Source organism: Cyrtonyx montezumae, unplaced genomic scaffold (assembly GCF_038088225.1).
Source record: "Cyrtonyx montezumae isolate F1298 unplaced genomic scaffold, pur_monq_1.0 scaffold_0, whole genome shotgun sequence".
In the NCBI taxonomy this organism is placed as follows: Eukaryota; Metazoa; Chordata; class Aves; order Galliformes; family Odontophoridae; genus Cyrtonyx; species Cyrtonyx montezumae.
The window spans coordinates 8397032-8424897 of record NW_027071824.1 but is presented as its reverse complement, the minus strand read 5'-3'; the positions used below and the strand labels follow the sequence as shown (position 1 = coordinate 8424897).

General features: G+C 48.4%; 1 protein-coding gene across 2 annotated transcripts; it reads left to right on the top strand.

Annotated features, from left to right (window-relative positions):
* Nucleotides 1–134: 134 nt before the first annotated feature.
* VASH2 (vasohibin 2) lies at nt 135–27840 on the top strand. Of its 2 annotated transcripts, none has more exons than XM_065747075.1 (7): nt 135–206; nt 7307–7395; nt 9021–9077; nt 15191–15265; nt 21114–21495; nt 23189–23304; nt 25305–27839. In XM_065747075.1, exons 2-7 carry the CDS (start codon nt 7343–7345, stop codon nt 25372–25374), a joined length of 753 nt encoding a protein of 250 aa, XP_065603147.1. In that variant the 5' UTR covers nt 135–206; nt 7307–7342; the 3' UTR covers nt 25375–27839. The 2 variants fall into 2 exon arrangements, with proteins under 2 accessions (XP_065603147.1, XP_065603084.1); XM_065747012.1 differs by lacking the exon at nt 135–206 and adding an exon at nt 4744–4851 and having other exon boundaries at nt 25305–27840.
* Nucleotides 27841–27866: the final 26 nt, after the last annotated feature.

Here is a 27866-nt window from a genome sequence, read left to right as displayed (position 1 = left end):
GATGATTAGTGTTGATTCCTAGGACGTGAGCTTTGGGCCGAGCAAGTCTGAAGGAGCCAGCTTCAAAGAAAGTAGAGCTGCTGTAAGAAAATGATTTTAATTTTCACCTTCCTTCTCCACACAGCTCCGAGCTACTTTTTCATAAGAGTTAAATCCTAAAGGAAGCTGCAGTTTGTGCAGAGCACCAGGTGCACCAGCCTTGTGTGGTAAGTCAATGCTACTAACTTCTAGTTTTATTTGCTTAGGACTGTATTCCTCTTACAGTACCTCTATGAAAGCTGTAGGCTTATATTCCCATTTGGTGTTGCAATTTAAACATTGCCACAGCTGGAAATGAACAAACACAGCAAATTATTATTGCCTCGAAGTTCATTCTTTAGCACAGACTTGGTCTTTCTTGAAAGAAAAGAAGCCTCACCAGGTATGTGGGAGATGTGAAGGCATCCTGACTGTGACTCAGAGCCCTTGAGAGAAAATCCTTCCTTTATAGCTGAGGGGTGCCATATGTATCCAAAATTAACAAGTGGAATACACTTCCAGAAACTGGATTTTGCACAGTTAAAATGTGCGATTAACAAAACACTCTGGCTGTTTCCTATGCTAAGAAGGCTTCTTAGAGCTTGCTGGATTTCCTCCCTGCTGCCTTCAGCAATGGACTGTCCTCATCTGACCTTGTTCTGAATCAATATTTCTATCTTTGCTTAGATAATATCTTTCAGAAGTCAAAACAATAATATCCTGGACTTTGTATAGCAAAGTATTTCAGCAGTTGTACCCCAGTAAAAAGTAGGCAAAGTATGAGCAGTGTTTAGACATCGTTACTGATTTGCGAGATAGTGCCTGCTGAATGCCAGGTACCATCAGTATTCAGCCTCTGGGGTGCTGATTTTGATCAGAAGGGGAAGTCCTAAAGTTGCTGGATCAGGTAGAATAGGGACAACATGTGAGTTCCTTATTCTTTTACAAATTGAATTGTCCATCTGGTGTCAAGGATAGAAGACATTAAGATGTTACAGTACCCTTTCTATGCTTGTATGTACTGATATTCTTCATTAGTTCCCTGGAAAATAACTTTGTTTCCTCAGAATAATTAATCAGTTAATTCAGAACAGCGTTCAGATGCAGGAAGAAACCTGCAGCATCCTGCTGGGGTGAGAATGGTTTGCCCTTGGCTTATTAAGCAGCTCTATGCGCTTTAGTTTGTGTATCTTGTGCTCCCAGAGTGCAGCTGAAATTCACTTAGGGGCCTATTGCTAAAAGCCTACAATTCATCTGGAGGCCAGTGCTTGAAACCTAAAGCTCCTGTGCTTTTTCCTCTCGTATCTGCTCAAAAAAAGTTTCAGAAGGGTAGAGGAGCCCACAGAGGCTCAGCCTCACAAAGTCTCCCAACCCTGGGCAGCCGTCAGTGGAGATGCACAGATCCAGCAGCTTCTGGGAAGCAAAGAGCCTGGGGTGACTTTATTCCAACATACTTCATCTGCTCTGCCGTGGGCTATGAGGACCTTGCTAGAGTTGCAAAATGAGAATGATTCACATGATGGCATGTAATACTGATGAATGAAAAAAATCATTTTGTTCCAAATGGCTGTATTTCCTTTAAGAGCTCCGTGTTTTGAAGTGGACCACAGCATTTGAACTTGACCCTCATCTGCAGGCACTTCTGCAGTGTTCTGTCTACTGTTCAGTCATTGCTTTCTTGAGAGGGGGATTTAATCTGCGGAGCACTGGCAACCAATGGAGTTTGAAGTTGCTGCTCCAGATCAAAAGTTGCTTGATGAAATCATCAGTGTTGCGGTGATCTTTTGGCAGTTTGTGGAATGAGAACAGTGAATCACGCATTTCTTTCTTTGCAGATTTCACAAAGCACCTCGGTCCAAGTGCTTGAGGCTGCTGGGCTTATGACAAGTTTTATTGCTAAACTTGATCATTTTTTCAGTCCACTCTCAAGTACTCCTGATCTTGAGCAGGCAGTGTTTGCACGGCATCCACTCCTTTCCTGGTGCAGAAAGCAATGACTCAGTACTCAAACACAGAGGCTTACCTTAGCAGGGAGTCAGTCCCAACTCTCACCTCTGCTCAAGCATTGCAGCTCCCTTCTTACGAGGGCTGGGGTGCTGCCAACTGCTGAAGAGATAGAAGCAATCTTGTGTCAGAGGAGCAGATCCTTTTTTTAGCAGCTGCCTTTCTTTGCTACCTGTACTGCTGTTACAGAGTTCCCCTGAGCAAACTGATGGTGTGAGCAGGTTCACCCTGTGCCTGGAGGTCATGAAGGGAAGCGAGCAGTCCAAGGAAGATGGCTTGTGTAGATTCATGGAAGGTTACCATAGTGTTTCCTTGTTTTTCACAAAAAGATCTTGTTGCAGAGAATGAACCATGTGATATGCTGGGAAGTGAGTCCTTCACAACAAATTGCAAGGCAGGCTGGCCAGCATGTGCTGGGGTGCTGCTCAGTAGCAGAGATCTCCACTGTACCTGGTACTACTAGCTGTCAGTCAGCAAAGTGGCCGTGATGGGGACAGAGTGGGCAGGGCTGTGTTGCTGTCAGCAGGGCTAGGAGAGATTTTGGGGAGCACACAGGGGTGGATCTACATGCTAGTCCTGATGTATCGGCTTTTCCTACCACTTTGGTTTCCTGTGATGGAAACCTTGAGACTGAGATCAAGTGGAGCCCCATTAAACAAATCCAACTAAATTAGCACTAATGATGTGTTGTGGTAGAATTAGTGCAAGAGGTCCTGGACCTGCTCAGGCAAAAATCAAAAGGCATTGCTGATGTTCTTCATTGCTAAAGCTGAAGCTCTTGTCCTAGAGCAGTGCAAAACAGTTAAAAGTTTCAAGAAAGGGTGAGTCTGGGGAGCATTTCAAAGCAGCACACCCTCAAGCCTTCCTTTCAGAACTTGCTTTGTTGTTTTAAAGTCTACTTTACATTTTTGTTTTCCCAGCTTTTACGAACTTTATGTATAAATCAATGACTCTCAGTGGTTACACAAGCCACTCCTGCAAACTTGCCATTAACATATTACCATGGTGACATCCTTATCACCATTTAACCTTGCGGTTCATTACTAAGCAAATCTGATTCCAGCGTGATTTCCAGGTCAGGACAAAAAGCCCGAACAAATGAGTTTTATTTTCCTTTCCAGGCACCAAATGAGGTCACCATGTTTTTTTTTCAGGAAATGGACTGAAGTTTGCACATCCATCGTGCAGTTACATCAGGCATATTTTCCAGACCCACATTCTGTTGTTTCCATTCGATCACCAAGTTTGGGAAACATTTCAAAGATTATATAGTCCAGTTGTCCACGTACCACCAATATTTCCCCATTAAACCCTGTCCCTTAATGCAATATCTAAATATTTCTTGAACACCTCTGCGGATGGTGACTCCACCACCTCCCTGGGCAGCTTGTGCCAGTGCCAGACCACTCCTCACCCAGCAATCACAATGGGCTTTGTGGGGACAGCAGGCAACAGGGGTCCATGTTGGTCTCAGCAGAGAGAGCAGATCCCTGTTTTCTTAGTTTGGGTCTCCTTGCACACTTGTGGAGAAAGCTTCTTGAAAGCAGTGCCAATGCTAACATCATCTTGCTGCTACGGTGCAATTAAAAGCCATTAATTTCCCCTCCGTTGGTTGTGTAATTGCACTGCAGGGCCTTCTGCGTGTGAATGAGTCTGCAATTGGAAATAATGAAGGTTAGAACCTTCTTGCATGACTTAATGATCAAATTAGTTCATTTGACCCAGAAAACAGCTGCAGTGGCACCAAGCTCTGTGTTAGGAAGAAGATCATAGGTTAAGCTCAGCCCTGTTCTTTGAAGAGAGGACCACAGTGCCCTCTGAGATGTTCCAAGCCATGGGTGCCCTGGCAGGCAGAGCCTCGTTTGGCTCTGACTGACAGAGCCTTTCTCCAGCCTCCCTGACGCCAGCCAACATCCGAGACGCTCCCGGGGCCGCCGGCTCCCGCGGGGTACCGTTAGTGGTGTACACCTGGTGCTGCTGAGCCGTCATGGAGCGGATAGGGCTGATCCCAGCCTCAGTGTGGCTGAGGGCACAGCTCTCTTTGCTCACTTAGTGCTACCTACTGGGCTCATTTACACGTGGGATTTCTGTTCTTAGGCAGCTAGTCAGGGGGGCTATGTGGGGCTGGGCACGGCTCTCTGAATGGCCGCGGGGTCAGGCAGATCGTGGCGCGGAGTGACGGCCTGGCACAGTACCCGGACCGCCGGGGGGCGCCATCGTCGCGGCAGCGCCTCCGCCAATTGTTTCTCCGCCCGCCTTCTAGCCCCGCCCCTCTTTGTTGCGGCCGCCAATAGAAGCGCGTCGAAGGCGGGCGGCCGGCCCGCAGCGTGGTAACGGCGGGGCGGCATGGAGCGGCGAGCCCGCGGCGCGGCCGGGGCCGGTCCGGGGCGCCCGGGCCGCGGGACTCGGGGTGCCGTGCGGGGGGCGGGCATCTGCCGTTAGAGCCGGGGCTTCGGCGCGCGCAAACGCGCGTCTATACCCATCTCTATTGACGGAGGAAGGCGGGGGTCTCCGGTCACCTCCCGCCCGGGACATGGCTGTGGGACCATGACGGGCGCGGCGGGCGGCGGCGGCGGCGGCCCCCGCCGCGTATCGGCTGCGGCCAAGGGCGGGGGCCGCTCCCGGAGCGCTCAGCCGCGGGCGGCGGGCAGCGGCGGCGGCTCGGAGGAGGAGGAGCAGCGGGACGGCGGGGTGCTGTTCCTCGTCAACAAGAGCGGCTTCCCGCTGGACGGGCAGACCTGGGAGCGGATGTGGGGGCACGTGGAGCGGGTGCACCCCGACGGCAGCGCCGTGGCCGCCGCCATCCGCAGCGCCGCCTGCCTGGCCCGGGTAAGGCTGCGGGGCGTCCCTCCCGCGACCCGATGCCGCTGAGCCGCTCTCGGCGCCCGGTGGTGGGAGGGGGTGGGTGCCGGGCGCGGCGCGGGGCCTGGGCCGGTGGGATGGTGCGCGCAGACCGTAATGCATGACGAGCCCTAGGCGGGAGTCCGTCGGCTTTGTCCGCGGTGGGTAACGGAGCGCTCGCTCTGCGCGCGGCGGCCTCCTGCTCCTAACGGGGCGCGGTGGGGCGGGAGGAGGCAGCTGCACGGGGCTGCCCGCGGCGAGCCGACCCCTGGCGTTCACGGGCACGGCGCGGTCGCTGTCTCCGCCGCGCTGTTCGGGTCAGCAGTCGCGTTGCAGTGGTTTCGCTGGCTGTGGACGTACCACTCAGAAATAGCGATGCAGGGTCGCCGCCTCCCACCGCTCTGCTCCTGAATCCCGCTTACTTTGTTAACGCGCGATCCGCAGCGCTGCCTGCGTCTCTTCTCGGCAGCCCTGACATCCCGCTTGCACGCGCAGCGCTGGCTGGCTGCTGCCCGCTGCCGGGCTGGGACCGGCCCTCTGCAGGGGCTGTGCTTTGAGGAGTGGAACAATGCAAGGCAACAAATGCCGTGACAGAATGACAGCCCTGGCCTGAGCCCAGTGTAAAATGCGACAGGAGGAATGGAAGGGGCTCCCTGCGGTTAGACAAGGGTAAGGGCAGATGCTGCAGCCCTGTACCCCCCTCGCTTTTTGCCACTGCCTGTGCCCCATGTCTGTGGGTGCTTCTGGAAACCAGGGATGGACCTGTGGTTATAGGGTGCTGGGAGCTGTGGTATTTTTCATACCAACCCTGAGAGCGTAGGGCGCCTGGTGTGTGCTGGGTCCTTTGTGCTTCCAGTAGCATTATGAGGAGCTGCAGGTGCTCAAAAACCTGCAGGGACTGGGCTCTGGGCAGGTGGAGCTCTGCCCACAAACCCAGGACACAGCTGGCCCAGATCAGCTTGCCTGGCTGCAGGGTGACCAGCGTGGGCCTGGTGCCTGCATTGCCACGTTTGTGCCTGGAACTGGCCCAAGATGCAGAGCAGTCCAGAGTCATTCATGCTGCAAGCTCTCACAGTGCTCTAGTGATATTGTTCTACGTGTACCTCACACACATGTGTGGAAGATATTGACACAGAAGGTTTTGGCACCAAAATCTCAGGTCTTGGCCCAGCCCAGCCCTGGTTGGATGCCTGCACTATGTGCAGCAAGGCCTTGTGTCCCAGCACCCATCCTGTCCCCCCGCAGCTGGGGGCTTAAAGGCTCTCCAGCAGTCCAGCTCCTGTAGTTTGGGTGAGGGCCACCCTGCTGCCTTGGTGTGCTGTGCACGCGCAGGCGGGCTGTTATTTCACAGGAGAGTCTGCATGGGAGCAAGAGCAGCAGTTGTTACATATTGAAACCTTCATTCACTTTTTTTTTTTAGTTATTATTTTTTAACTATTTCTGCTCCTGAAACTTGAGCCCTGCCTCAGTGGTCCATCCAAGCCAAAGGAGTTGGGGGTAGAAGGAACTTGTGTAACTGAAGAACTACATCTAATGAGGAGCATATGCCTGGAAATTTGTACTAAGAAACACTCACAGTCCCCACTCGTGAGTTGTGGCAGCAGACTTGTCTGTGTGGTTGCCATCTCTCTTGCTGCACTGAGGGTGCCAGCAGCACACTGGAGCCGCAGCCATCTGTTTGCTTCCCATTTAAAACAGATTTTTGTGTGTCAGTAGTGTGAGTCTTTTCCTTTCCCTTTTCCGAGGCCTGTGTACTGTCTGACAGTAGTAGCGAGCTGAATGTGGGTGCTGGTCTCCTTGGGAGGTGCTTGTCACAAAGCAGACACTGAGCAGCTTGCTCAGAGCAGAGGTGGGAGCCTGGGCAGCCAGGTCCATGTGATGGAGGCACTGCCTGTTTTAATAGGTGCTGACCTATTTGTTTCGATGCCTTGCCCCTGCACTAGCTGGGTGATGACAAGGAGCTGCCCCTTCCATGTGTGGCTGCGGGCTGAGGAGCCACATAGCTGTGGGGATTAGATGTGGATTGAAGGCCAGGCTTCTAATGGTGCTTTGGCACCAGCAGATGCCTTAGGGGATTTCTGAAAAAATCCTGTTATGGTACAGTCTCTGTCTCTAAGTGTCTTAATATCATTGGCTATCTGGTCCCCTCAGATGGCCTTTTGGCCCCACTGATCCCTGCCTGGCAAGTGCTAGGATTGTGTTTGTGTGGGAAGCCTATATGTACAGACTGCACAGACACGGGGCCTGTCCTGTCCCTGAGCTGCGTGGTGTGGGCAGTCCCTTGTCACAAATGGGGTGGCTTTGTCCTGTGCCCAAGTTCACTCAGGTGGGAGCTGTGTGCTGTGATGCTGCACGGCATTAAGTGCATGCCTCTGTCTGAGTAACTCAGCCTCCTGTGGGGAGTGATAGCTGTCTGATCTCTTTCTCTTCTCCCTGTGTCCAGCCCTCGGTGCCGCCAGTGCCCAACTACAAGCTCTCCATGTCCATCCCGGAATGGCTGCAGGCAATACAGTCCTACATGAAGATGCTGCAGTATCCTCTGCACAGCGTGTGCTCTTGCAGAGAAGGCTGACATGTGTCCGGCATGGAGCACGGCCTCAGGGGTTGGCAGGGTTTGCTGGAGCCAGTCAGAAGGGCTGCGGAGCATTGGGGGTGAAGGGACACCTCTCAGCACTGCTACAGGCTTCTTCAGCCTTTTCTGAAACGTTTAGTAAGCCACAGCAAAGCAGGAGCTGTGGGAAGGAGGGAGGTCTTGGAGCATGTGTCTGCCTTCCAGCCCTGCAGCCTGCCCTGGGATGGCTGTTAACAAGGAAGGTCCTTTACAAATGTCCCAACTGTTTTTGGGTTTCATCGGAGCGGCACACATCAACCCAGCCTCCCTGCTGCTCTGTCACTGCCCTGTGCCTGATAGCCAGCCCTTCTGCACCCTGACAGATAATGCTGGGGAAGCAGCTGCTGGCCGGATGCTGGCTTGGCTGCTCTTTGTTTGCTTTTTCTTTAAACTCTCTCTTTGTGTGTGTCTGTGTGCGTGCGCTGGGGGAAGCAGTGAAGATGAGGAACGAATGTGAAGTCCTGGTAAGGATTAGGAAGGGATCTGGGTGGCAGCTGGAGGAGCATCCAAAAATAGCAGGACAGAGGTTGGGATCAAAGCCCAGGCAGCAGCTGCAGGGCAGGCACTGCTGTGCAGGCCCCCTTGCAGCTCTCTCTGCCCACTGGAAGGGAGTCCATGTCACACAGCTTAAAAGAAAAACACTTTTTTTCCTCCTGTGGCTTTGAAATGCTGCACTTTGCCATGGAGCAGGAACAAGTCACAGAGATCGGGTTTGGCTCTGCGTTCAAAAAAGCTTCAAAGTGTGCAGGGACTGGGGAGCAGCATCCTGGCTTCCTTTAAGGGCTGAGGGAGGCTGTATGTTTTCAAAGAACTCTGAGTGGGCCTCATGAATTAAAATTCAAAGGGGGGAGGGTAGGAAAGTTGTGGGTTTTTTTCTTTTTCTGTGGAGAACTCTGAACTCTAACCGAAGTCAGTTCTGAACATCCCAATGTAAGTTGAAGATTTGTATAGCTATGGTCACGCAGCTGGCAGCTGTGATAGTTGTACTGTGCTGAGGTTTGGTTGGTGGGTGGCTGTCCTCTGGCATCCTTTGTAATGATCTCTCACGTGTTCATGATGTTAACTTTCGTTCTTGAGTTGTGCTTAGCTGACTAGTTCCATTTTAAGTGCGTTTTGTGTTTTAGAGAATGATTTAAATTTCCTAAGTGTAAATAAGTGTAAATATCTCCATGCGGCCGATTTACAGGCTGAGTGAGTTAAAACTTACAAAGGAAATTAGTTCTTTGCAACGATGAATGATGTTGGTTGGTTTGGGCTCTTGCTCGAAGGGGAGACTTTTTCAAGAGCTAATGTAACCCAATGGCAAATGGGAGCTAGAGGAAAAGGGGATTCACGACTCCCAAGTGCCAAGTGTATCATATTAGACAGGTGACCTTTTTGCTTGGTTCTCCGTCTAATGCTGATTGATCATGTCACAGAAAGATGAGTAAAAGATGTAATTGTCTTATTTCTCGTGCCAGGGTTTCATCTCTGTGATGTAACATAATTTGAGCATTGTGATTTTGTTTGTCTGTTTAAGTTGCTTTCCTTAACATGCAAAATTCAGATACAATCACACAGGAACTCAGTTCTTCGAGATCAGAAAAAACAGACCTCTAAGTGGGTAAGTGTCTCTGGAGGTGGTATGCTGCCCTGTATATTATATGTGTATGTATATGCCCAAAATACTGTAGGCACTCAGCTGATGCAGAGCAACGTAGTGGTGTGTCACTGCCTTTGCAAGGAGGGTCCCAGGTTGCTGCCTTCTGGCACAAGGACCTGTAGCAAGCCAGCAAGGGGAAGGGCTGAACTTGCTCAGTAGCCATGCTGTAGCTGGCCAAGCTTGAATATGCAGGGTTGGAAAAATTCATTTCTTGTTTATTGGTGTTGGGATGGGAGGGCCGGGCTGTTTTTATGGAAACTATGTAAGTCTTGATATTCTGGTTTGCACTGTTATGCTGTTGCTGATAGTAGGAAGAGATCAACTGCGTGTGATGCTGCAGAAATCTTGACGTTGTCTTGGGCTCAGTTATTTCACCTTTGAATAGCTCAAGTCGTGGTCTTGGTTCCCCCTTTGCTGTTCGTCTTGTCATTCCTTCCACCTCATGTGGATGACACTGTATTATGCAATATGAATGTGAGCATGTGTGAACAAGTGTGGCAAGACAGTTGGGACCTCACTGCATGAAAGAGCTGTATCAGAATTATGACAGTTGTTTGAAAGGACCCAGTAACTTGGGTTGGGGTGGGAGGTCCTGTTGACGACTTTGTGCCTTTTTTATAGGCCAAAATTTAGATGAGCAGAGTGAAATGACTCCTGTAGGCCATTCTGTCTAGCTCTCCTCAGCTGTCTGTCTCTAGTAGTGTGTTGCTGTAAATTCCTCTTCCCATCAGAGCTCCAGACTTCAAGTTTTCATCTTGCTGACAGCAATCTTTCCCACTTAATTTCTCTATGTAATTTTACTGTACTGGTGGAACTTGTTTAGAAGAAATCTTGTTATTTAAATGATGAAAGGGTTTATAGACACTTAAACCAGTTTTCAGGCTGGTCACTCATTTTTAAAGTTGTCCCATTACTTTTATCCAAGGAAGCGGAGGATGAGATGAACTCCCTACTAGACAGGTCTGTGTTCTCCTGGTCTTGATGAAAGTCTGGCTGATGAGGACAGTGCTTTTTCCTTAAAGTGAATCAGTGTGGAGACTTAATCCAGGCTTTTGATCTTCTGAGTGGTCTCATTTCCTCACTTTATCTGCCCTTAATGTTTGTGGCTTGGGTACTCTGTTTGGCTTCTCTCCTTGTTGCAATGACTTCTGAATAATCTATTCTGTGGTGATGAGATTTCTGGAGACAGACAGTGAGGGCCCCTGGGAGAGGTCTGGCCACTAGGGGCTGGCTTGCCAGGCACTGTTGTCTTCCTCTCTCTTCCCTCGGATTTGCACAGGGCTAGCTGCTAAGCCTGCCCTGGTTTGCTCCTTGACCTAATGGACAGGACTAGCCCCGGCACACGATGTGCGTAGGATCCCTCACTTGCTTTTGAAATAATGCGGGAGCCTGCTGACAAAGCGAGGTTTGTATTTGCAAGTGAATCTGGCAAGATGCTGCACTATCCATTTCTACCAACTCTTGGAAGCCGAGTCATGATTTATTGATGCTGAACATATTGTTTATTTCCTATTATGAAGGCTCAGGCTAGTGAAAGTATTATGAGATCTCGGTTGGCCTGTCTTCATGAGAGTGGTGGCTGGACACAGAGAAGTTGAATGCTAGGTAGAAACCATGAATATTCATAAATTCACATGAAAGTGTCCTAAAGCAGCTGGAGCATATTAATGAATATTTCTGTTATTGAGGGAGGACTATTATGGAGATTTACTGTCAGCGTCGGAGCGATACATGAGTGAATAAAAATGCCTGGTTGGGCTTAGGAAGGAGAGCATAAATTATCCGTAGGAACATGTAACATAAAGCAATGCAGGCTTGATACAACTCTGTCTTTATAATCTCTTCTATGAAAAAGTCAGTTAGCAACTTGAATCTAGACTGCCTGACGCCCTGTGAATTTGTCTAGACTCAGATGACGCTTCTGAAAATGTTAGATTGCACTGGTATGGCTTTGTAAGCTGGGGTGGTTGAGATGTGACCCTGAAAACTGTGTCTTGTTCCTATGGTATTGGCAACGTGTATTTGAAACTGTATCTTAGCTTGCCTGGGTTTGTACAGAAGCGAGATGTACGGGAATAGTGTGAATGTCTTGATCCAGGGCAATGCCCTTGGTTAAGGCTTTGTGGTGTGCCCTTTCAAATTGGGTAAGTAAAGGACACTCAGTGGAGTTCTGCTCTGCTGATACGTGGTAGGTGTGAGAGCGCAGCTGGGATATGTGTGTTTCAGGCACTTACCAATAGGACGGGTTTTCTTTTTTCTATACAGGATTATGCTGGCAGAATTTACATTACCACTTCTGTTTGTGCAATTCTGATTTAAAAATCAGTTATTCTTTAGTTGTCACTTTTTAAAGCTGCCAAACATGGACTGAGTAAGAGCTTCAGAAAAGCAAAATGTATTTCCAGGAATCTAGTAATGTCTATAAATGTTAATTCAGTGCTAAGATACTTTTATTACTGGCTGTACAATGAGCAATAAAAACCCTCTGCAAGCTTCTGATCTAGGATACAGACATGAAGCACACTGTGGAGCAAGCATTTCTGTTCTGCACAAAATAATGGGGATGGTGTTGGTAGGTGTGGTATTGCATTGTTCCCTCCATTCGTTGGCTAGTTGGTCACTGTAACTCCAGCTGAATTGAAAAACGATGGATTCTGGGTGCTTTGAGAAACTGGAGAGCTGCCTCTGAGCTGTGAAGGTGGAGCCATTCTGTGGTAGCAGATAATGGATGGCAAGAGGAGAGTGATAGAAGCAGGCACGTGGGAACTATGCAACCAAATAATAGGGAGGAGAAAAACCATAATACTGCTTCAACACACCATGTTATTAAGAAACCCTGATGGAGCTGTAAAGGAAAATGGGCTCATCCCATCCCCCAAACAACAGGCTGCAGAAGGCTTTTGAACATCTGCATGCTCACACAGAGAGAGAACATTGCTATATTCAGCATGTGGGAGAAGTCCTTTTGCCAAGGACTGGACCTGGAGGGAGAAGCATGCAAGCCCGTTCACATTTGCGATGCTTATCGTGGACAGTAGTGTAACTGTGGTCTGGGACAAATACTTGCCTAGCAGGTTTTAGGTAGAAACGTCTGTGATCTCAGGAAAAACAAAAAACAAAAAACTCTAGCACAAATAGTTGAGTGTCTGGAACATATTAAGGTGGTAAGTAACACACAGCATGAGTTTGACACGTTTTATCTCTATGAGATTGTAAAGGTTTTTGTGCAGGAGAAGTTGCAGAAGTGATCACTTCAGTATGGCTTTTGGTAGCTTCCAGATAAGGTAGGGGCATCCAACCTAAATAAAACGATTCTGACAATCATGAAAAGCTGCGATAAGAAAGTGGCATGATGACAATAGCTTGTTCTTGGGCTAGCAGAGACTGTCAGTTGAGGTGTGCAAAATCTGTCCTAGCTCAATTATTTTGTTTTATTAATAGTGTGGATAAAACTAATTGTTTGCTAATGAATGTGCTTTGCACTCCAAGCTAAACAAAGTGACGAGGCTTTGCAAGACTGAGCTGGGATTCAGGGTTTTTCTGGAGAGTAGGAGGTGGAATGGAATAAACAGGAGGTATTTTAGTAAGGACAGTTGCTGTGAATAGTTTTGGGAATCTTGAACTGTGAGGATGCACAGTGGAGAATGAGAGGCTGGTTTTGGATACAAGGATCTGATTTTGTATTTATTTTTAAAAGCATTCAGTGTGAGTCAGCAGAGCCAACAGTGCACTGCGCTGGTGCAAAAGTATAGTTGGACTGAGAAGATAATGAGTGTTTGTATTGCTGTGGTGGGGTTAAGTGAAGGGCTACAAGTGAAAAGAGAACAAAAGGAAAGCAAGAAACATTGCCCAAGGTCTAGAAAACATGACTTACAGCAAAGTTGGGGGAGGGAGGGCTATAATAATAATAGTAAATGTGGGTTTGCTTTGTCATGTTTGCAGTGGAGAGGGTAGATTACAGCCTTTTGTGTGTATAGATGTTGCAAGAGGAGAGTTAATAAATGGTCTCCGTGTCCACCATGGATAGCAGAAATAGCTTCTCATTTAAATTGCAAAAATAAAGATTTAGTTTAAACATTAGGGGACCTTCTCAGATGTGAGGTTAAGTATATGATGGATTTACGGGTGGCTTCCCGAGCCTTTGAGAACACAGTTCAAAGTAGGTTGGAAAATTATCAGTGAGGAGCGATTGGGGTTTGGCTTATGCTACCTTGGGGCAGAGTGGTGGCTTAGGGATTTTCTGAAGACTGTCTCCAATGCAAATGCAGTTTTTGAGGCCATGGTTCAGCTCAGGCTTCTTAAGAGTGGCAGAAAGGCTCTTGGTGGTTATTGAACTGGGTCATCCACAAACTCTGTGGCCTCTATTGCAAATTTGAAGGAAAAAGCTTTGAGCATTGCCCAGGACTGGGTGTGGCAGGGTGGAATTGCTGGATTCAGAGATCCTCAGGGCTCTGTTTAGCCCTCAGCTGACTTAGTTTCTGTGCTCCATGGACTCACAAGGGTGCTAGCACCCCCTTGCTCCATGCTGAGGCGAGACCTGGGCTTGTTCTGCCTATGGACAGGAGGGCTTGCCATGCTCCCTGCCAGGCTGAATTATTCTCTGATGCTATGCAGAGGAACGGGAGAGCAGCTGCTAGCCTCAGAGTAGGCAGCCGTGGTATATCAATGTGACTTTTTTTTTTTTTAAAGCAAGCAAAATGCCTCTTCTGATCAAATTAAGTCTATCTTAATAATTGTGTAGCATCTTGAAGGGCTGTACTTGCAAGCAGAGCATATGTTAAATAGAACTCAGTACTTAAATACTATGAGTATTGCAGTGACAGATATATCGAGGCTAATTTGGCTGCTCATTTAGGCCGATTACTTTGAAGCCTCCCTCCTTGGCTGGGGAGTCATTAACGTTATATCCAAGCTGACAACTTGACTTGATGGCAGGGAGCTTGTGCAGGCAGCTGTTACAAAAGCCGGTGCTGTGTGCGGTGATGAGGTGCTGACCCCAAGCCCAGCAGCCACAGGAATTGCCTCGCATTGCTGCGGGGTGTGAAGGGGCTCCACTATGTCCCTGCCAGACCTGCTGCTTGGTGCTGGGGCTCCTGTCGCTGATTGTGAGCATGGCAGAGGCAGGCTGGCCCTGCTGAGCCCGCTGTATGGCAGGCAGTGCGTAAAGAGCAGTTGTTTACAAATGAAAAGATAATTTGTAGCCTGGAATCCCTGTGACAGACAGTAATAGCAGTGGAAGCTGCACTGCCATTTATGCTGAATACAAGGTGTAGAATGCATGAGATGGGTGAAGTGGGAAAATAGATTAATGGCTTGAGATGCATATTCTTGTCTTCTCTGGTAGAAATATTTCTCTTTTTATGAAGCTCTCTTCAGGGAGGGTTAGCGGAGATTTCAAAATAGAAGTCGTCCTTTGTTTCAGCTTTTAGCATCGTCTTGCTGCTATTGAATATCACTTTTATCTCTCCTGGTAATTTTATTTGAAGAGTCCAGATTGCAACTAAATGTCATGGGCTTGCCATGATCCCAGGGATGTGTTGCTTCCTGCACTCCTATAAGAAATCCAGTGTTTGGGCAGCCCAGAGGAGATGGAGAGCAGCAGGGAGATAACTCAGCTTGCAGTGGTGTAAGATGTCTGTGCTGCAGAGCAGACTTTGATAAAAATGCCTGAAATTTCAGCCTGCATCTATAGCCATCAGCTCAAAGAGGGACATAATTGCTGAGGGGATCAGCTCAGTGCAGGCATGTTCTGCAGTGCAGAGGGGACTGTGGTGTGCAGGGGAGTTTCTAACAGGCAGCCCTAGGGGTTACAGACACAGTGCGATGAAGGAGCCTGCTGTTCTTCCAGCACTTCCACAGACAGCTGTCACCCACTTACAAGGTGCTGTGTCCTCTGCATCCCCTGAGGATTCTCCAGTCCCAAGGACTCATGCAGTGACCCAGACAGAGCTCCCTGGGAACCTCAGACCACATCCAGCACCTGCAGATATGAGAAATCGGAATGTCTGTTTCCCAGAGCATGAGAGAACCTTGTTCCAACCATACGGACTAAAAGCTTTTTGTCTCCATCCTAGGTTGATGGAAACAGCAAGAGAAATGACCAGAGAGTCCTTACCTATCAAATGCCTTGAAGCAGTCATCCTGGGGATGTATCCTTTCATGTGTCCGTCACTTCTCACTCTGCAGCACTCTTGGATGTTTCAGCTGTCCTGGAGTGTGTCTGAGATGTGCACAGCCAAAGGTGAGTGTATGCAGCTCGGGGACTGCCCGTGCTGTGGATTGGTGAGCTGTTGAGGTGTGGCAGAAGGAGATGGCAGACTGTGTGCTGTTACAAACATCAGCTTGTGTTCCTGTGGCCGTGCTGGCTTTGCCTCCTGCCCCAGAAATCCATGTGACATCAGGATCTGGCCCACAGTGCCCGCATAAGTGTCTGTTCATTCAGTCCCTCCTTTTTTTCATCATTTTTTGCCAGTTGCTGTTGGAGCTTGTTAATACATGAGAAACATAGATTTTGTACTGTGTTTGTGTACCAAAGTTGTGTTCATTTTTTTGTTTCTCAGTCCACAGTTGTGCTTTGAAACAGGTGTACGCTATGGTTAAGTGTTCATGCTTTACTTAACATAATGGCTATTTCCTACTCAAATTCAGAAAATAACAAGGATATTTTCATTTGGAGACTGATTCACTTCCTGACCCCCTTGTTCTCTCACTGATAAACTAACTTGCTTGTCCCCAAACGCTGCAAGGCAGGCCTACAGGTACAGCTGTACACTGGGTATACCTCACTGCAACTGATCAATTTTGATTTCTAGCAATGAAAACCAAAGCCCAGTGCAGAGCGGCCCCTGGCGTGGCTCTGCTGCGTTCTGCTTGCTGCTGCTGCCCCCTCTCGTGGCAGAAGGAATTGCCATGTCTTGTATTGCCTGGTGCTGGCAAAGGGGTGTCTGAGAGTTGCACTGTGTGCTGCTGCGAGTCCTGAGGGCTTGGTGGCAGCAGGTGGCTTGCACTGACACCAATGTCTGCAGGCGTGTTATGCTTATCCATGTGTCAGGGCTCCAAAGTTGGGTTTTTTTTTCCTGCTTCCCTCAAGTCTGATCTCATTTTCTTGGTGGGGTAAAACAATTGGAAGCTCTGGATTATACCATTTGGATTTTTAAGCCTTGAATGAGTGTTTCTGTCTCAAGATAGTATTCCATAAACATTTTGAAAGTACTTTTTGTTGAGATTACCTCTTGAGAAGGCTTAGAGGGGAGAGTGGGATAAGGCTGTCTTTTCCTTTGATTTCCAGTTCCTGCATTGGAAGTCCATTGTGTAAGAACAGAGGCTGCCTGCCGAGGTGGTTGTCTAGGAACAGGTTTGTTAAAAGGAAGCTAAAAGATACCACCAAAATATTTAGATTTTATATTAAAGGAGAGGTGTGGGCACACAATATCACTGGCAAGTAGATGGACCACCTGAGTGTGTGCTTTGGAAATGGTCCTTACAAAGCCTGAGTCCCTGCGGAGCCTCATGGTGTGTGCCAGGTGTGTTTCTGGGGCAGATCTCTGTAATGTGTCCTTGGCTGATTTTTTTTTTTTTTTGTCAGCTACAAGACTGATCTTCAGTGTGACCCTCCGGGTGTGTACATGGTTAGGCAGCAGCTGTGGTTTGCTTTCCAGGGTTGGGTGGCTTCCAAATGAGAGATGCTGCTGCCCTCTGTTCCCTCTTCTGAGTGTCACATCACTGAATTACATCCACCTGAGCTGAGCATCCTGATGGGCGTGTGTGTTAACCTCAGGTTCTCTGCCTCCAGAAGCAGGGTACCGCTGTGATTGGTGCGCTGACAGGCCTTGTCCTGTTGCTTGGCTACTGAAAGGAGCAAAGCCTGGCTTTGCTGACGGTGGACACTCAGTGTGAGCCCCCATTGACAGCCCAGCTCCCACTGAGAGGCTTAGCAAGGTGTCATTTAATTGAGTTGCTTGCTGGCTTGTGCAATTGCCTTTTGCAGCGTGACTTCTTGTAAAATACTGTAGCAGTCCCTCCTGGTGCAGAATTAAGTTTTGCATAATTGCCTTTGCGCTGTATTTTGAAGCATTTTTATCTGGCAGTGAGTAAAATACTGAGCTACTCTGTCTGCACACAGCAAGGGAGCAGCTGCTGTGAGATTACCAAAAGCTCACACAGATCTTCCAGTATTATATTGATTGCAGCAGGCTGCACAGATCTCCTCTGTGTAGCTGTCTGAACTGCTTTGTGTCTTGTTGCTTTCATGGGCTGCTCAGCAGTGCCTAACCAGAGGCATTCTTCCTGCTGCCCTCCCTAGGATGCTTCTCAGTTCAGCTGTAGATCAGCTGAGTAATGGTGTGTTCACTACATCTATTATAAGCAAGGATCAAAACTACTTGTGCTCAGGAAAGGGAGTAGTAAACCAAAAGGTGCCAAGGGAATGCTATCCACGTTGTATTCTTTATTACAATGTGGAAAACAAAATAATGGAGGGTGAGTACAGATCCTCAGGGTTCTGCAGAGTGCTGTCTGTGGCAGGTGAATCTAACTTACTCCCACTGTCTGCAGTGCCCCTGGCCTGGTTCATGCGAGGTAACCAGCAGACCTGTGTGGTGTATGAGACCTCCAGCTGTCTAATAATGTCATTAAGCAGGGAAGAGCAGAGGTGCCCCAGGAGGAGAGATGATTTGATGGCTTTACACCCTGTCCATTTAATCATTGCGTGATGTTTATCACTGCTGGAGTCCCTCCTGTCTTGCAGGCAAGTTCCTGGCTGTTAGTGGGTGCTTTGGAAAGGGGGAGAGTTTCTTCCTGCTGTCTGTGCAGGGTGCCTGAGCTACTGACATCCCTTCCTTGCTTTCTGCAAGCTCGTCTGTAGCCTGACCTGTTTTCTAACTGGAATAGGGGCAGGGAGAGCCCTGCTGAAGAGCTGCAGCCCCTCTGATAGCTGGGAAGAGCTCAGAGACCTCGTTGTCGTTTTCACCTTTGTGGCCTAACCTTGAACTAATCATCTCAAGCTGCACCTGGGCATTAGAGATCTGGCTCCATGCTCGGTCAGCAGGGCCATACAAAGCAGGGATTTCAGTGCTGCATCAGCTGCAGGTGCCCATGAGCAGCAGTGTCCAGCCAGCCAGGCTGCACTGCCCCTCCTCCCTGGAACTGGGCTGCCCTGGCCTGTGCTTGCTGTCTGAGCCTCCCTGCCTGCTGTCACGTGGTGCGTGACAGTCACTCCCTTGGTTTGGGCACCAGTGGGCTGGCACCCCACGGCCTGTCCCCTCACCACCTGTTGAGCTGGCTACGGTTCCCAGCGGCTGCAGGAGGCTGCTGGTCATAAGCAACACAAGCTCGGGTAGCCATGGGAAGCCAGCTGCGTAGATGGCATCAGCTGCTAAGGCCTATTTCCAGAAATGTCAGCATCCAAAGCCTGGAGCCACACTGCAAGCACGTGGAAAGGTCCCACTCAGATTATGTATTTAAAAATTAAAAAAAGCAATAGAGAAAACCCTTTCTAAATTTGTTCCTGGCAAATGAAGGGGATGAAGAGTTCCTCTTCTGGCTGGGAGCTGTGTTCCTCAGTGGGGAGCGCCTATTTAGGGAATGGTCTGTAACAGGGTGGAAGAATGCTGGGATTTCTGTGGGACTTTTTTGGTAGTAGAGTTTACCAAGGAATAAATTAAAATGCAGAAGAGCTGACTGTAAAGCATTGCTGGAGTCATCATGTACGTATATAGATTTAAAAAGCAAACAAACATCCAGAATCTAGTCCTGTTGCAGTTTTAAAATGGAGTCTGACTCAGATCATGCCTTAGCTCAGCATGTTCACAGAACCTAAGAATGGTTTGGGTTGGAAGGGACCTCAAAGCCCACGCAGCACAAACCGTGGGCAGGGCTGCCCCTCCAGCTCAGGCTGCCCAGGCCCCCATCCAGCCTGGCCTTGAGTGCATGCAGGGATGGGTGCCACAGCTTCTCTGGGCAGCCGTGCCAGGGCCTCACTGCTCTCTGGGTCAAGAATTTCTATCTAATCTCCCCTCTTAGTTTAAAGCCGTTCCCCCTTGTCCTATCACTACATCCCCTTGTGGAGCTCCAGGTGTTGTCCTTGCGTGTTTCCTGTGTGGGAGCAGGAGGTAGTTTCCCAGAAAGTGTCAAATAGTCCTCCTGGATGATGTCTGAGGTGACCAGCATCCCTTGGTACTGACTTTTTGGCTGTGTAGCCCCATGGCTGGGCCCTGGGAAGCTGCTTTGACTCACACCAGGACCAGCATCTGGAGGGCACCGAGCTTTCCTCACAGCCGCCTGTGCCCTCTCCTGCTCCGTGCTGTGTCAGCATTGTGCTGCGTAATTTACTCCCTGACACTCCTCCTGCAGTTACAGGCCCAGCTCAGAAATGTGATTGCAGCCGTGGTGTCAGCGTGTCATTGCCTTTTGTTTGCTACAATACAGCTCTTCTTGAGCAAGCAGAAAGGAAAGGAACTAATAATGACATGCGGGCGGAGGGGAGGCCCGGTTGCTGTGTATTTCATCTCGGGTGGGGACTCTCATTAAGCAGTCCCTCGGCAGAAGCAACCTGTACCTAAAGGTTAATTTCCACAGCAGTTGTTGCTGGGTTGTTTGATGGCAGGTAATTTCCATCCTCAAAGGGGCCTTTTACTTCTACCCAGCGTTTAATGAGATTATATTGCAACTTCTGCAAGGCCTGGTGGCGGAAGTGTGTATGTGTGGCAGGCGGCCGCCACGCTTTGTGTGGGCTCAATAGAAGGGCGCGGGGGAGCGAGAGAAAACCCTTTAATAATGAAGGGAAAATAGTGGCGATGTTTGAACGCTTCGTAGGTGTTAAAAAAAGATACTGCTTTTTCAGTTATACAGATTGATAAATACAATGGGCTTCTGTAAGAAACTGGCTGTAGGACAAGTTACTGTAAGGTGACTTTGATAGATGCACGGTGCTCCTTTTAAGGCCTGGAGCAAGGTGACCTAAATGAGACGACAGTGGGATGAGTTTTCTGGTTGTCGCAATAGCACTGGGCCTGATTCCGAGTGCGGCAAAAATGTTTTGAGTATGTGAAATCCAGCAAGTGTTGGGTGGATGGTGTACCCCAAGTGTGCTGAAGTGTGCTGCAGCTGTTCCTCATCACTGCACCTGCCCTGCCTGTGCCCAGGAAGCCCCGTGGGCCTCAGCGCCTGGAGCTGGGGCTCAGCTGTCCAGGGTTAGCAGCAGGGAGCCTCACAGACTTGGCAATGATCTGGACCTGCTTGTTTGAAGGAATCTCTTTCCTTTCCCCTCTGCGAGGGTCACTGATGTCCTAAGGAAACCACTTGGGCCAGCACGCAGCTCCCATCTGAGATGCCATATTACTGTCAGAAAGCTTGGCCCTCAGCCTCTTCCCCTGGTGCATTTATGGGTGGCCAGCAGTTCAGGGACAAATTCTGTTTTTTTTTTTGAAGGGTTTGCTCCCAGCCCTGTGTGTCTGTGCTCATCTGGAAACAGTTAACTGTCAACCCAGGAGCTTGTCTTTATCTCAGCAATGTGTTACATGTACAAAAGCGGTCTTGTATGAGGAGTGGCCAGACAGGATTGTGTTGAAAAGCCAAATCTGTAACCCCAGAGAGGATTCTGATGTTTGTACTGCTTAGTGGCTGCAGAGATGTGTGAAAATGAGGATAAACAGCTGGAGTCCTACCAAGTGTCATTGGTTCCCTTTTGGTTTTGGTGTCAGATGAAGGAGCTCCCAGGGATCTGGGGCAGATGCTCTCCTCCAGCATACTGCACTGAGCACTGTCATTGTTGCTTTGTTTTTCTGTTCTCCCCCACAGGCATGGTAGAGTCAGGCCCTTTCCTGCCTGAACAATTGTGTCTTATCCTCCACACAGTAACACAGGCTTTAGTAGTATTGACCATTGCTGTGGCACAGTGAGAATACACTTGTGTTTGCAGTGAAAACTGTTGGAGGTCTCACAGCTGTAATGTGGTGCTCCCTTCTTAACCCCACTGTTGCCTTGACTCACTGTGCACAGATACCTAACAAATGGGCAGCCCTCCGTGGAACGATTCCCCATCAGCTTTAAAACCCACTTCTCAGGGAACTATTTTCATCATGTGGTGCTTGGGATTTACTGCAATGGCCGGTACGGCTCGCTGGGCATGAGCAGGCGCTCGGATCTAATGGACAAACCTCTGACGTACCGAACTCTGAGCGATCTCATCTTTGAATTTGAAGACTCCTATAAAAAGTACTTGCATTCGGTCAAAAAAGTCAAAATCGGATTGTATGTCCCTCATGAGCCACACAGCTTTCAGCCCATTGAGTGGAAACAGCTGGTCCTCAATGTGTCCAAAATGACACGCGCAGAAGTCAGAAAGGAGCTGGAGAAGTTTGCCAGGGATATGAGGATGAAGGTAGGTCTGGTGCCTGGTTTTAGTTCCAGGATCTCTCCTTCAGCCTGGGAGACACTGGAGCCCCCCACTCTTTTCTGTTTATCGAGCAGCCAGCACTCATATTGCTCTCTGCACATTTCCTAGGTCTGGATGAGGGTGGCCAGAGGAGGCTGTTGGGGCTGGAGCTGTGGGGTTGCTGTACAGCTCCAAGTCAGGCAGGTTCAGCATTACATAGGGGTGGATGCCTGCAGTACAAGGAAACGGACCTTTCCTCTATCTGCTGAGAGGTGCAAGTCTGTAGAGGAGCATGATGGCAATCCCCGAGGTATGCGAGCACATTTTGAGGAGAGTCACTTCTCCATGTAGGGCATGCTTCCCGCCACCCTGAAGCAGTCACGAGGTAGGTGAGGTTGGGAGGAAAGGAAAGCAAACCCTTGGCAGGACTGAGGGAAACACAGGGAGAGAGGGCTGGCTGCCAGAGGGCTGCAGGGTTTGGCTGCCCTTGGGGCAAGGGGTGTCCCTGAGCATGCTGCCAGCACGGCTGTGGGCAAAGAGCCGGTCACAGCTAAGGCACAAGGGGAGCTGGGGCCTCTCCAGCCTTCTGCTGGCAGCAGGAGCTGAGCAGGTGCATTTCTAAGTATGGGGTTGGCTCTTTTGGAGTGGTATGCGAGTTATTCTGGGTTCCCACACCCTGCCCTGCTGAGGAATGGCTCATACATGGCAGCCATGTGCCTTTTTTGGTAGGGGCTGAGGCAGCCTTCCTGCCCCCTGATGGAGTGCTGCTTGGTGGCAGCAGGACAGCCCTCTCCTGTGCTGCCAAGTAGGGCGGAGGAGCGAGCGGTGCCCTCGCTCTGCCTCTGGTGCGTGTCCATCTCTGGGAGTCCCCCGAGGTTCCCACCGGGACAGAGAGGGCTGTGTCCTCCTGCCGTGCTGCAGCCAGGTGGGCCCAGCGAGCATCACTGCTGGCTCTGTCACCTTGTGTGTGCTGCTGGGCACATGCCTGGGGCACAGGGGAAGGAGGCAGCAGTGAAAAGCGCTGAAGCCAAAGTGATCTCCTACAGGGCTTCTGAGGAGAGCCAGCATGTAGGGCAGTGGCACAGATAGGATGCCATGCCAGCTTGTATCCTGATATCGTCTTAGGCAATATGCTTGGTTGCATAGTAATAAAGCTTTTTTTCCCCCTTCTTCTCTATTCATGCCCTTCTAATACCATCTGGAGAGCAATCCACTTGAAGTGGGCTCTACTTCAAGTCCGTGTGGGTGGGCAGCTTCCTGAAGTGCTTGCTTCTGGTAGAGCACCAGCTCTATGTTTGTACCAAGCCGTGCTGTCCTGTCCTGTCCTCAAGGCCAGGACCTCAGCCCTGCATGCTTCAGGGCTTTCAGCCCACACGGGTTAAGGCTGTGCCTGATGCTGTCTTTACCTCCTCTAAGTCAGCCGCAAGATGACAGTTTGGAGTGTGAGCCATTTAATTCAGAGCACTTACATTGCAAGGGGGCTTACTTGAAGGATTGAGTCTTAAAAACGGCCTGGAGCATGCATGCAGTGCCGATGGAGTTCCTCATAACCCTAGCAATGTTTGAATGGACATCAAGGGACTGAGGGCTCTGTGTGTGCTGTCTGTCCTACTGTGTAAGGCCCTCCATTTAATCTTTATCTTTTTCATGAATTGTTGCCCTCATGGAACACTTTCCATTCCCTCCCCATCTCCCACAGATTCTGAAGCCCTCAAGTGCCCATTCTCCCATGAAGGAGAGGTCTCGGGGTAAGTCGCTGTCCCCTCACCGAAGGCAGGCCAGCCCTCCAAGACGGCCATTCAGAAGAGACAAATCGTGAGTACTCCTGTGCTGTCACTATTATTGGACAGCGTGCACAGTGTACACACTGGCCTCTATAGGAAAACTCTACCAGGGTCTTTAATGCCTGACAGGCTCCCCAGGCCAGTAGTGCTGCTTGTCCTGGCGCTGCTTGCTTACTGCTCCCTGAAGGCTCCTCCATAGGGTGTTGCTGGGAGCCCTGGTGACACTTGTTTGGTTCAGCTCAGGATGCTGAATGACTGTGACAGTGTGGAAGTGTGAGATCTACCATTTATTTATTTATCTCCCCCCAGTTTTTATACAATACATTTGGGGAGAGATGGAGAACATATCTTGGGGTGCAGAAGGCCTGTACAGGGAGGAAAGCAGTTTGATCATGTTTTGGGGCGTTGAGATGTAGGTATTAGAAAGAGATCTCCCAGTGGTGTGGGGTGCTCAGCTATCACCGTTCCAAAAGAAGTTGGATCTCCTGTGAGTAGCACTGGTATTGGGCTGCTATCCAGCTAAGGGGATTGTGGAAGAAGCCAGCCTTTCTCTATTTGCCAAAGCATAAATACCCCTTCCATTGTAAACTTTGGATTTTAATGGTTTAAAAACCCAGGCCGCTTCATTCACGCTTCGTAGCTATTTGTTTTTCTGCCACTGAGTGGGGAGGAACAGACTCTGACTGCGAGCGATACCTCTAAATGGACAGAAGTGAGCTGCCAGGCCTTGTACAGCCACCAGCAGACTCCAGACCTTAGATGCGGAAGAGCCGCGCTCGAGCTGCACTGCTTCGTGCCAGGAAGCTGACAACTGCGAAAGCCCAGACGTCACCCAGATTAGTCACGCATTTATGATCGCCTCTTTTTAAATAGGCTCCCGGACTTACTGTCTCAGCACTTATTTATTTATTTTCAAGTGGCTAACAAAGGCATTAGGCTAACTTTCTAAAGATAACTTCCAGATAGTTTAGCAGCAGATGATTTCACAGCAGGCTTTCATTTTAACTTGTGAATTCATACTTGGTCCACGATGCTGTGCTTCAGACGTCATCACTGTGAGCTCCGTGCTTAGGGCATGAGTAATTAGAGTCGGGGCAGGCCCTGCTCCCCCCACACACACCTCATCTGCTGGGTTCTTTTGCAGGGATGGGGTTCCCTTGGGGTTTCTTCCAGTGCAGGATAGGCACTGCAGCTTTATCTATGGTTGTATTTTGAACCAAAGCCTGTGTCTTATCCTGTGGGGATGTACAGCACTGGTGCTGAGAGCAGGAGTCTGAGACCAGCTAGAGATGCGCTATATGAAGTTTCCAGTGTCCTTTCTTTCTTCCTCTTTTTAATTAAAGCCAGCCTGGATGGTTCTGCTTCTATAATTGTCTTAAGCACTTACAAACTGAGACATGTTTGCTTTTCTACTGTGAGAATAGCTGAGAGCCTGGAATAAACTATCAATCAAATTAAATGCTTCCATACACTGCCAGGGTTTTTTAGGTTTAAGAATGATGCTGCAGGACCTCTTCTGTTGCATGCTAAACAGGGAAAGACTGTGATTGCTCAGTCTTGAAGTTTCATTTGCTTGGAGTTATGGATATAGCAACAGCTTGTGTTTAAGTGAGATAACTGAAGTGAATGGCTTGATAGTACCAATCTATTAGATTCTTGTAAAGGCTTCATCTCAGGCTTTCTGTTTGGCTGGCTCTAGAAATTCATGCAGACTCAGGCAAGGGGAAGGAGTAGGCTGAGACAGCTGTTACCACTTGAGAAACCTTGCCTGTTGACTCTCAGAAGTTTTCAAATCAACATAAAAGCCAGAGGATGGACAACTTGTTCTTTGATGGTGCTAGGCTTTAGTGGGAGCCTACGTGAGTAGCTCAGGTTATGCTCATTTGTGTAAGAAATTCAGCACGCTTGTGCTTGCAGTGAGAAAAAACAGATGTAGTCAGCCTTAGTTTGAAGTAAGCTGTACCTGGCTTTACAGGTGCTCTCTGTTCCTGTGTGGCAGTGCCAGATCGCTCTTCCCTCCTCTCCTTGTAGGCCTGCAGTGGTGGACAAGAAGGGAGACCTGGCTACACTTAACGAGGTGGGCTACCAGCTCCGCATCTAACAAAGCCATAGGCTGGACAGAGGGCTTTCCCGGTGCTTCCCACTGCACTTTACCCTCACTCCATTGGAAGAAAAAAGGAATGGGACTATTTATTAACTTGTGGACACTTACAGTAAAGGCTTTACCTAGAAAGTAGAATGAAGAGGATTTTTCTTGGTGGCAGTATTTATTCTCATTCAGTTCATGGAAAAGGCATCAGTGAAGAGAACCTTCACTATCACGTAGGATGTAACACCAGTTGTTGTATGCAAGTTTCTACAAATAGGGCTTCACTATATGAGCATTAACTGAATTTGGACATTGTGCTGGGTGGTACCTTTGGGGTGGCTACAACTCCTGTTCTTAGTACTAAGATGTGTTGGGGTGCAGTGTTTAAAAACAAAACAAACACCACCACATTCAGAATTAATAGTTAATTCAGCAATAAAACAACCAGTGCAGAAGTGGCATGACTTTTTGAAGTGTCAACATTACCTCACAGAACTTAATAGATATGCAAAATTGTCAGTATGATTGTTTTGTAACAAGTTTGTACTGTTTCCCAGCGTTCCTGGTAGTATTAAAATGGCACTGGATGTGCTCTGCCACCTCTATTATTGTTTTGTGCATGTTGCTGAAAGACGTTGAGTAACAGTAATATGCAAGTGTACTCTTAAACATACATTTTCTTGGGGGAAAAATGAGGTTTTTTTTAAAAAATACTGTTAATTGATGAATAATGAATTTCTAAAATTTCGTAATTTTTTATACTTTGTCACAAGCTTTTTGTCTTTCCTGACTACACTGCTGAAGCACAAGAAGAGGTTGCTGTTTTTGTAGGGACAAGTGTCCACAGTAATGGTTTGTTCCTTGTAAATGTTACTGGAATCATGGCAAAAATGTCCCAGTTGCTGAGTCTTTATGCATCTCATTCAAGATCTGTGTGCAGCTTTGAAGCTTGTCTTTGAAAGGCCGAGCGGTCTCAGATAGTGGTGCCTTGACATCTTATATTAAGATCAGACATCACAGGCTGAAGTTAAGCTTCCACCGTGCTGCCCGGGGAATTTCTCTTGTATGCATCGTAATCACAACTGCTTAGTCAGACCTGAATAAGGAAGCTTGTACTGGAACACATTCAGCAATAAAATACATTGTGTGTCTGAAATAACCAAGCCAATAATAAGCCAGGCTTGCCTGCTTCTTCCCTCCTCTGCCCTTTTGCTGTGAGACTTGGCTAAGGACTGGTGATGGATGGCAGCGTTCACAAGTGACGTGGTAAGAGACTTTCATGCCTTTCACATTAGTGAAGTTCTCTGGAAGCATTTGAGTGCTGCATTCCTGAAAGTATTTCATTAGGTGCCTAAATAGAAACTGGATTATTCCAAACATCCAGCCTCTACCCTCTGTGCTGTGCTTATAGATTATACTGCCATGGGCCCTGTGTACCTCCTCTTCTGGGCATGCACTTGTTTTGGAGTCTCAGAGAAGACAGGGCATTGTAACACGATGACAGTAATACTGAATGAAATGAAGATGGAAGCTCCTAAAACCCTTCCTGTATCTGCCAGGAAATGAATGAAAACAGAAGAAAATGAGCGCACATACCCAAACCTCATTCCTTGCTCAGAAGAGTCAGTGAACTCGTCTACCTAGGACAGGAAGCCAGCAGAGACCCAGCAACCTTCTGCAAACAGCAAAAGGCTTTTTGGTAATCAGTCTTCATGAGGCCTGGAAAAAAAGGCTTTTCAAATGTATTATACTTCTTTATACAAGATTACTTGATCAGTTACAGGGAGGCCTTTCTCACCCCTCTTTTCCCCAATCTTTTTCACTCCTGTGTTCACAGTAGGAATTTTGGTTCAGGAGTGAAGTTGAAGAGAGGGAAGAATTCTTTTAGTAGAAACTCTTGTGTAATTTGACTTCAGCTACAGAGTTTGGTTTACACTTTGTGCTGCTCAGTGTCATGTGACAATTTTCTTCTGTGTCTCAGATTTCTCATGAGTAAAATACTGTAGAAAAAATGGACATGGTGATCAGCTGTATCGTATAGCATGAGGGTTTATGGTACATTTCTATTTTCCTCTGTGGAACCACAGTTTATTACTCTTTAACTCCAGTAACAGTGGTCAGTATATAGCTATTACCAGGGTCCAGAGCAATCTGAGTTATTTCTTCTTAACCTCTAAACTTATACTGAAGCTCTTTTATGCTACAGAGCTGTTTTGAGGTGGTTCTCGTTCAAATGAAATTTTCTCTTGAGACTTGCTTATTATGGCATTTGTCTTAATGGTGGTGCTAGTGGCTGTTTTTTAACTTCCTGCAAAATGGTCAAATAATGTAGAAAACATGCATGCTGCTCTTTGTTTTTTTCATTACTTGTATGCTTACGCACAGTGCAAGACTTCAATAAAATATCATGGTAGTCTTTGTAATGACTTAGGGTTACTTTTTGTCTTGTCTAACACTGGTTGTTATTGCTAAATGTCCAGGTTGTGATATTCCATAAATACCCC